The following is a 9,553-nucleotide window of genomic DNA, read 5'->3' as shown; positions in this document are numbered from 1 at the left end:
CCTGCACCCGGCTTCCTCACTGCCTAAGACAAACTGAGACACAGACAGACAGGAGGACACAGAGGGCAATCTGAGACACAAACATCTGTAACCCCAGCTCCAGGGTGTCCGATGCCACCTCTGGCCTCCACAGATGCCAGACATGCACATGGTACCCAGACATACATGTAGGCAAAACATCCACACATATTAAGAGGGAAAAAGAAAAGGTAGCTGGGAGCCCAGGCCCTCTATCTCCAGTTCTGTCATGAAAACATCCCCAGCCCTGCTCAGAGATGGTGGTGGCTGAGGTCTTGGCATACAGTCCCATCAAGGGCTCAGGTGTGCTGTCTGCACCCAAGTGAGGCCGTGTGGTGACCAGCTTCCGTCCCTTCTCCATCCCCAACCCTCTCCACACTGCTCAAGGCCTAGTGTGGACATCAGAATGAAACTGGCCAATCCCAGCTCTGGGAAGATTTCAGAGCTGGAAGGAGGCCACAGTTGCTATGACAACTGCCGGAGCCTGCTCACCAAGGTTGCTGGAGGCGGAAAGTCTCTGGCCACTAAGACACAGGGGTAGGAAGCCAGGCCTCTTGGGTCGGGTTTCTGGGCCAAGGGCAGTAGCTACAGCCACTCTCTTGGGTTCCTCGGAGGCGGGCTTCTTGAGGGACAAGGCTTTCTTCAGGGTGGGCTTCTTTTCCTGGGATTTCTTCCTGGGGGGCGGTGTTGGCTTTTGTGGAGCCACTTCCGGCTGAGGGAGAGAGAACGGGAATTAGGAGCCTGACCTTGGGGAGAGGGTCAAGGCAACCCCAGACAGGGAGTGGGAGTGGGGTTAACAGGGAAGGGCAGGCGGGGCACGAACCGGAAGCTGCAGGAGCCCTGCAGGTGGTCTCTGATGCCAGCGCCTCACCTCTTCCTCCAGACGGTCCCCTGCTCTCTTGAGCAACTCCACGATCTTCAATATGAGCTCCTCCTCTGCAAGAAAGCACGGGTCCCACCACTCCTAAGTACACCGGCAGCGTTGGGATCTGGACCCCCAGTGTGAAAGAGGCCATGGTTCTCTCAGGCATCCACAACGGCTCATTAAAGGGTAGCAATGGGGAAAGCCCCATGTCCCCCCAACTAACCACCCCTAGTCACAGGGAAGCCAAAAGTATGACTTTTTACATTTTTTAAATTAATTTTTAATTTTTTTTTATTAAGGAAAAAAGAAACAGCTCACATGTGGATCAGGGCACAATTTTGGGAAGTCTGTTCTCCCCTTCTATTATGTGGGTTCCGGGAATTGAACTCAGGTCGTCAGCCTTGGTGGAATAGCACAAAGCATGACATTTTACGTAGGGAATTCAGTCTGCCCTGCTAACTGAGCTTCAGAGACCTGTGAATGTCCGTGTTGTGGTTAGTGATGGCTGTGTTTCTTTACCCTCTCTGGGTCTTTAGAACTGTCCCTGTGAAATGTGGGTCACAGTTTCACCCTGTCTCTCTCAGAGGTTGTCCAGACATCAAACAAGAAACAGGACTCAGAAACATTTCCCAGGCTGACCCCAAGTCTTCCAGCCATTCCCAGGGGTCTGTAGAAATGGCAGATCTGCAGCCTGGCTGGCTAATCACCTCCGCTGCACATCACGCAGGAGAACATTCCCCCGGGGGGTGTGCCCGCTCCACTAGCCGTGTGCCAAAGGTCTGCTTGCACAAGAAGTCAAGCACAAGAGAGCCTCTGTGCCTGGGCTAGAGGCAGAGTCTCTGCCCCTCAGTCCCCCTGGCTTCCGGTTTCCTGACGCAGCCTATGAGGCAACTATAAACTGAATGCCTTACAAACTGGGCACTGAAAAGTCTTTCTGCCTCTTGCACGGTCCAGCTTTTTAGAGGATTAGATGAGGAGGGTGTGTTAGGATTGGTTAGGGGCGGTGAAGCTGTCTGGATTGTGCACTGTTTAAGTCTGTAGAGATGAAATGTCTTTTTATTCCCTATGGCTCTTAAAGAAAATGTTTCAAAGCAGTGTGACAGCTCCTAGCTGTGGCCACTGGACGATTCTTTCCGTTATTATATACATCTGTTTTATTTATTTATTTATTTTTTTAATATTTATTGATTTATTATGTATACAATATTCTGTCTGTGTGTATGCCTGAAGGCCAGAAGAGGGCACCAGACCTCATTACAGATGGTTGTGAGCTGGGAATTGTGAACTCAGGACCTCTGGAAGAAGAGTCAGTGCTCTTAACCTCTGAGCCATCTCTCCAGCCCCCTGTTTTATTTATTTAAGCCCAAGGCCTCTTACGTGCTAAGCAGAGTCCCTGCCTACACCTTCAGTGCCTACTTGATAGGTAGGTAGAGGTGTAGGTAAATAGACAATAGATAAGATAGATTAGATAGATGATTGATAGATGGCAGATAGATGATAGACAGACAGGCGAACAGACAGGTGATAGGTGAGATGGATCTCCTGTAGCGCAAACTGGTCTCCTGCAGGCACTGTGTAACAAGTGACCTTGAACTTCTTTTTTTTTGTTTTGTTTTGCTTTACACAAGGTTTCTCTGCTTAGCCCTGGCTGTCCTAGAACTTGCTCTGAGACCAGGCTGGCCTCAAACTCACAGAGATCCGCCTGCCTCTGCTTCCCAAGTGCTGGGATTAAACGCCTGCGCCACCTCCCCAGTGCTAATCTTACAGGCGTACACCCCACACTCCATTTATGCGCTGCTGGGGACCTAATGCCAGCCTTGTGTGTGCCTGCAAGCTCTCTACCAACTGAGCTACACTCCTGGCCCCTCTCCTCTATATTTTTTTAAAATCTTTATTTATCTATTTATTATGTACACAGTGTTCTGTCTACGTGTACTCTTGGATGCCAGAAGAGGGCACCAGATCTCATTATAGATGGTTGTGATCCACCATGTGGGTGCTGGGAATTGAACTCAGGACCTCTGGAAGAACAGTCAGTGCTCTTAACCTCTGAGCCATCTCTCCAGCCCTCTCCTCTATATGTTTAAGGACATTTGAGAGATTGAAAACAAAGGCATATATTCCCGTTGACTCAGAGGCAGGAGTACTTGCCAGCTGCCTTTCTGGAACCTCTGCCTTCCTCTCAGACTCGAAAATACGCACCCAGTGCCAGAAGCGGCAAGATAGACATGAAAGGGGTGTGTGTGTGTGTGTGTGTGTGTAGACTCACCCCGTTAGGTCTCACCCTGAGTGGCCCCTCTAGTTTGGTGCAGTCTCCTACCCATAAGGAAAGAAGGACCCTAGACACTTGCAACTCACGGTCAGGCTGCTGAGGGTCCTCTTCTGATGGGGGACCTGCGGCTTGGGCAGAACTCTCTGAGGATTCAGCATGGCCTCCCTCTGTGGGCAAGGCCTGGGGGATCTCAGACTCTGGTCTCTCTGGAAGTCAAATGAGCAGAGGCCTGGGTTAATAACATTCTCCAGACCTCGTTAACCCACAGGTGGCTTGGATTCCACCGAGTAACAGTTCAGACCCCAGCCTCACCCCAATCAGACACTGGCTAGGATTTCCCAGTGAAGGGGGGGTGTCTCAGGCCAGGATCCCCTCCCTCCAGCTCTCCCTGGAGCCTCCTTCCCATCAGAGTCTGTGGCTACACAGAAGCCTCCAGCACACAGCTGAGGCCTCTGGGAATGGAGGAGACGTCACTCCCCATCCCCAGCGGCAGGGACGCCTGGGGCAGGGATGCCTGCTCTCTCCTTCACCACGGAGGACTCAAAGGCTCCAGGGACAGCCATTGCAAAAACCACATAGCAGATTTGTTCTTCAGGGGCAGGGTCTAGACAGAGCACCTGGCCGGCACCCATAGACCCGTGGGGCAAGAGATCAGCTTCTTCCACTCCTCCCCAAATCTCATTGCACCTGCTTTTGTATGAGCTGCGCCGACCCATGAGACAGCGACCATTTTATCTGTTTTTGTAGAAGGGACGGAGGGCACATTATGGCCCAGAGGGGTGTCACCAGCCCTAAGCCATGCAGTATATGGAAGGGTGGCACCCCGATGGGTTGGTCCTAAGTGTTCAACCGTTCAACCTCATAGAAATGTCCCCCACTGTCCACATCTGACCTCAGTGGAGGACATTTAGTAGACAAACTTGGGGCACCCTGGTCCTTGAGGGTGGGACAATAGGGTTACCCTAGTCTGCTCACCCCTGCAGATCAGCCCCGGGTTAGCCTCCTCGGCGGCCTGGGAGGCAGCTAAGCTGGGCAGTAAGTTCTCGTGGCCTCCCGCCTCTGAGTTCTGGGGCCCTGTAGACTCTTCAGGAGCAGGCTTCTTGTGAGTGGGTTTCTTGCGGCTGGTCTTCTTCTCCTGGGATTTCTTCCTGACGGCTGGCTCCTCCGTTGCCTCTGGGAGCTTGGTCTCTCCTTTCCCCTTTGATTTCTTGCTGCCCTTTTCTCTGGGCTCCTCTGGATCAAACCTCAGGAATAGGATATTCAGGAACATGCTCATCCAGCTCTGCTGGGCTTGCTTTGGGGGCCTCTCTTTCTTAGTGCTTTCTAGGGGCCCCTGCTCACAGGGGAGAAATTCGCTCCCTTCTCCTAGAGGGGGCGCTGCGACCACAGCTTCCTGGGCCTCTGCAACGTGATAGGGGCTCCCAGAACCTCTGGTCTCATCGCTGGCTGTCCTGCGAAGCACCTTCCTGTGGGTGGGCCCAGAGGAGTACTTGGAGTTCGGGGACTCAGAGTCCTTGAGAACCTGCCGGTCCAAGGATTGGGTTCTCTTATCTGTGGGAGGCTTCTTCGGGCCCCTCCGGGTCTCCATTGGGCTAAAACCAAAGCAAACAGCTCGCTCAGGAGAGTTCAGTGGAAGACTGACCTGTGGCCCCCTGCACTCACGCACCTCCCATGCTGTGTGGCCACCCTCCCCTGGTGACGATTTAAAACTTCCATCTTGTTTAACGACAACCCCACAGGGAAGGGGGTCAGCACCCCCATTTTTCAGAGAAGGAAATGGAACCAGATTCTCCAGCTGGCTTGTAGCACAGCCGGAGTGGCCCAGAGGAGCACATCCCCAGAAGATTTTAGGTTTGCGTCTCTACAATAGCTAACTGGTCAGGAGACCTTTGCCACAGCAGAAACTGGACAACCCCCCCCCCGCGTTCCTCATTGCCCACACTGTGCGCAACCCCAGCTGTGGTTGATCTGAGAATCAAAGGCCAGAACTGCAGCCCACAGAGAAAAACCGAGCACAAGTGCCTGGGTGGCCCCTGAGTCTCCTTTACACCCGAAGGTTCAGGAACAGCACCCAAGCTGCTGCAGCCGTGAGGGGAGCAAGTGGGGCTCTGGGTGCTACTGCCTCCCTCCCGCCTTCCTTTCTCTCTTTTCTTCATTGTTGATTTAGAGACAAGTTCTCATGTAGCCCAGGTTAGCCTCAATCTCCTGAGGTACATGGTCACACCATGACCTGGCCTGTTTCATACTCAGGGCAGCAAGCTGTTCATGTTTCTACAAATCACATTTGTGTTTTTAGCACATATGACGTACATCTAAAACAGGATATTCTGGTGTTTAAGCTGATAAAGCTGGGGCTAGAGGGTATGCAGACTCAGGGGAAGTCAAATTTAGACCAGTGGACTTGATTATGTTAATTAGATTGACCAAACAGTGGTCAGGGTTTCTGTCAGCCAGGACAGCTGGTCGACCAAACCATGGAAGCAGTCACTGATAGAACACCCTATTCGGCTCAGGCCCCTCTTCTTCCCTGAGGTGGCTGGCCCAGGGCTCCATAACACAGCAGGTAGGAGAGCATCCCCACTCAGCTGAAAGAAGGGACGGTTGCTATGGAAACAGTTTTCCCCAACGGGGGAGATGAACCCAGCCTCTTCCTGCTGCCTGACTTCACTGCATCCACACAGCCCCACGACTCTTCCCAAGTTTCCCAGTGAAGGACCCTCCAGGGTCCCAAGACCTCCTGACCTTCAAGCCCAGGCCCTCTTCTTACTTGCCAGCCTCCTGCCCAAGGTGTCCTGGCCTTTGGCGTCATGACCACCTCCCAGCAGCTGTTTTCAGGTGCTTTCAACTGACTGAACTGGTCTCTACTCTCCCCTGGCCCCTCTGCCTGCTCCTTCTTTGGAATGTTCTAGAAACACTCTTCCAGATCCAGGCTGTCCAGAGTGCTTGTTTGCCCAGAGAGGCCTTCTTCTGGAGATAGTCTGTTTCCCTGAGAAGACAGTGACCCACCTCCCATGTTACATGGCCACTCATCTTTCTAGGTGTTCTCAGTGTGGTCATCACAGACAACTGAGTCTCTCCTTCCCTGTTTCTTAGTTTTGCACCCAAGTCTAGCCTGACTGTAGGGGAATCCTGCCCTGGCCCAGACCAGGAACCCGTAACAACCCAGCTATATTGCATAGAAACCCAGCCATTGGTGTAAACACATTTATTGGCATGGCCGAGAGGAGCCTTCAGAACAAAGTCCACTCTAGCCAGAAATGCCTGGTGATACACAGATCCCAGAGCTTACAGTAGAAAAATGGCTCCCGTGACTCATTTCACAGCCGCAGAGGACCAGAGAAGTCACACCAAGCTGGCATGGTTGTCCCCAGCATGAGGCTGTGTTTGGCATATTTTCTAATCTGAACTCTGACCTCATCGTTATATTTGCCTGGCCTGTTTCTCTCATGCCACAAAGTGCTCCCTCCTCTGCCCCTGTAGGCATTCGACACACGATGCCTTGCAGAAGCCACGGAAGGCCTTGAGGAACACAGCGTGCACACTGTCAGCCTGCCCTAACTCAGAACGTCTGATACCGTCTGTTTCTAGTGTAAGAGGCTAAAATCGCATGGCCAAGCTTGCTGCTGGCCTACAGCTTAGATCCATAGGGATGCCTGGCCAGCGGCTTCCCTGCTGTTCCCACCCCTGGCCAGGCAGGTCCTGGGGATTTACAGAACAAATACATAATTATACACAAACACACTGTGAGCCCTTTCACCTCTGTGACCTCAGTGCCCCACGAATCAGACCGTCTGACATGGGGACTGAGGTCCTGGGCCACTGACACACAGCCAAAGTCCCCGTGCTGGGAGCAGAGAGCTAGGCCTGAATATCCCCCACCCCCACCCTCCCCACCCCCAGCCACCATCCCATTCCAAACCCTGTCTTCTCACTCCCACACCATGCAACATCTTCTAAACACACACGTGTGTGCAATGGACACAAGCACCCCAAGCCACAAGACTGTGAACCCAGAGCGGGCCTCACAACCCGACGGCCAGTGGCTAGGCTGCGCTCACGCTGTCTCTCATGGGTCCCTGCGACCCGCAGCTCTCGATCAGGCTCTGAACCTTAACTACGCATCCATCACTCAGACTCTTGCCACGGTGTGGCTCCTCTCACAGCTCCTGCCTTCCACATTCCTCAGAGACCGCTGAGCCTCCACTGCCATGCCCGGAACGGGACACATGGTGGTCTCGTTCTCCTGAAACACCGGGCCTGTCCTGCGCCGTGCCTGGCCCCGCTTGTCAAATGTGACAGTTCAAGGTCTCCATCTTTTCTGTGGGGTCTTTCTTGGGTTCCTACAACACACAGGCCCTGCAAAGTGCCAAGTCCACCCACTGTGGTGCGGGAATCCTCCAGACCCACCCTGGCAGGTTTTCCTGAAACTGCTGGGAACCCTTCCTGCACAGGGGCGGAGTCTGAGGGAAGTCAACCAGAGTTGTGGCAGGTCCACTCCCTTCCTTTACATAACTGAAAGAAAGTCCCCAAACCCCTTACTGATCGGGCCTGTTGCCCCAATTACCCCAGATCTATTGGAGATCCCTGAGTCCCTCACATCGGAGCATCGTTCTCTGATGCTCCCAGCTGGTCCTAGCACATTGTGGGGGCCAGGGGGGGCGGGTGGGCAGGGCTCCTGCCAGGGCTTCGACCTCTGCAGTTCCAGAGAGATCAGCACACAGTGCTTTCCTGAACACACGAAGATCCCAGGAGATCCCTCAGAAAACCCAGAGCACTGCGGTGGGTCAGCTAGACTGGCCTGCATTCTCTCTTCCATGTGTATGTATGTGTGTGTATGTGTGTGTGTTTGTGTATGTCTGTGTGTGCGGGGTGTGATGTGAGGTGGGCACTGTATGTGTGGGGTGGAGGGGTGCGGGTATGTGGGGGGTGCCACGGCACATGGGACACGTATGTGGCGGCCAGAGGGGTTATTCTTCCTTTCTCCTTTCTGTGCTTCCAGGGACTGGACTCAGGCTGTCTGTCAGGCTGCAAGCGCCTGTACCTGCTGAGCCATCCTGCTGGCCCCTTTTCCATCTTTTTAAAAATAAGTAAAAAGAGCCCAGTGGTGATGGTACACACCTTTAACCCCAGCACATGGGAGGCAGAGGCAAGTGGATCTCTGTGAGTTCAAGACCAGCCTGGTCTGCAGAGTGAGTTCCAGAACAGCCAAAACTGTTACATAGAGAAATCCTGTCTTGAAAAAACAAAACAAAAAACAAAAAGAAGAAAGAAAGAAAGAAAGAAAGAAAGAAAGAAAGAAAGAAAGAAAGAAGAAAGAAAAGACTCTAGGAGGATCAGCAAGCTAGAAGCAGAGCCAGTCTGGACTTAGGGTCTATTACTCTTATGTCTAGCTTCCTTCGGGACCCTGAAGTATCCACCCATTGCCCAGGTTCACAAGGAGAGGATTCAACCCACCTCAAACCACGGAAGTCGCCACTGTCCCGGGACTTCCCCGGGCTGGGATTCCTGGAGCGGGGCATTGCCCCTGTTAAGTAGAAGTCCTTTGAGGCTTGGGTCTGATGTCTCCAGGGAGAAGAAGCAGCTGCTACAGGCGGCTGGAAATGTTCAGAGGGGCTCAGAGCTTCTGGGTTATATATGTCATTGCTTCCCAGAGCTGAGCTCACAGGTAGCCAACCAGAGGGCAGGGCTGGCCCAACTGCCCCACCTGTCGCTGCCCGCCCAGGCTGCTTCCCGCTCCTCTGGGAAGCTTGGTTCAGCTACCAGGAGCGAGGAGGAGAAACAAGCGTAGTTTCAGTTGACAACTTCCTTATTATACCTGAGTCCCCAGCCACATGTTTTACCAGTACGTGAAACTGAAAGCAAACCCTGGCGGGGAAACACTGGATTGTGGGGGGTGGTATCACCTCCACAGCCCCCCTTGGTCATGGCTGAGGATCCATGGAGATGGAAGGAGCTAGAAGAACATGGAGGGGATGTGTGCCGTGCGTCCCTAGACACGGCCCTGACGGTGGAAGCCGTGTGTCCAGACCCTTCTACAGAGAATGGGGTCACCACGGGTTTTTCTGTTTGTTTTTGTTTCTAATATTTGTATTTAATCCTTTGACATACATATGTACATACATACACTGTATCTTGACCATATTCCTGCCCGAATCTCCCCTTCCACCCTTCCACTCCCCTCCGGACCCCACCAACGTGTGCCCCTCCCACTGTGATTAGTGCTGCCTTTGTGTCCAAGGGCCATCAGTCCACCAGCACAGCCCCCCGATAAAGTGACCCCTGACCTGCCTTTGTGTCCAAGGACCATCAGTCCACCAGCACAGCCCCCCGATAAAGTGACCCCCTGACCTGCCTTTGTGTCCAAGGGCCATCAGTCCACCAGCACAGCCCCCCGATAA

The 9,553-nt window shown here is 53.2% G+C and overlaps 1 protein-coding gene across 1 annotated transcript in view; it reads right to left on the bottom strand.

Annotated features, from left to right (window-relative positions):
• LG2H6orf222 (linkage group 2 C6orf222 homolog) overlaps nt 1-4,747 on the bottom strand; it is a 10,891-nt gene extending 6,144 nt beyond the window's left edge. Inside the window, exons 1-4 of the mRNA XM_013351159.2 lie at nt 4,127-4,747; nt 3,242-3,357; nt 886-954; nt 511-744 (exon numbers count right to left, since the gene is read on the bottom strand). Coding sequence (XP_013206613.1) covers nt 511-744; nt 886-954; nt 3,242-3,357; nt 4,127-4,743 — 1,036 coding nt within the window. The 5' untranslated portion in view covers nt 4,744-4,747. The remainder of the gene's footprint in view (nt 1-510; nt 745-885; nt 955-3,241; nt 3,358-4,126) is intronic.
• Between the last annotated feature and the right edge of the window lie 4,806 nt (nt 4,748-9,553).

This window comes from Microtus ochrogaster, linkage group LG2 (assembly GCF_000317375.1).
Source record: "Microtus ochrogaster isolate Prairie Vole_2 linkage group LG2, MicOch1.0, whole genome shotgun sequence".
Lineage (NCBI taxonomy): Eukaryota > Metazoa > Chordata > Mammalia > Rodentia > Cricetidae > Microtus > Microtus ochrogaster.
Note: the sequence above shows the minus strand (reverse complement) of the source record. Positions and strands in the feature narration are given on the sequence as shown.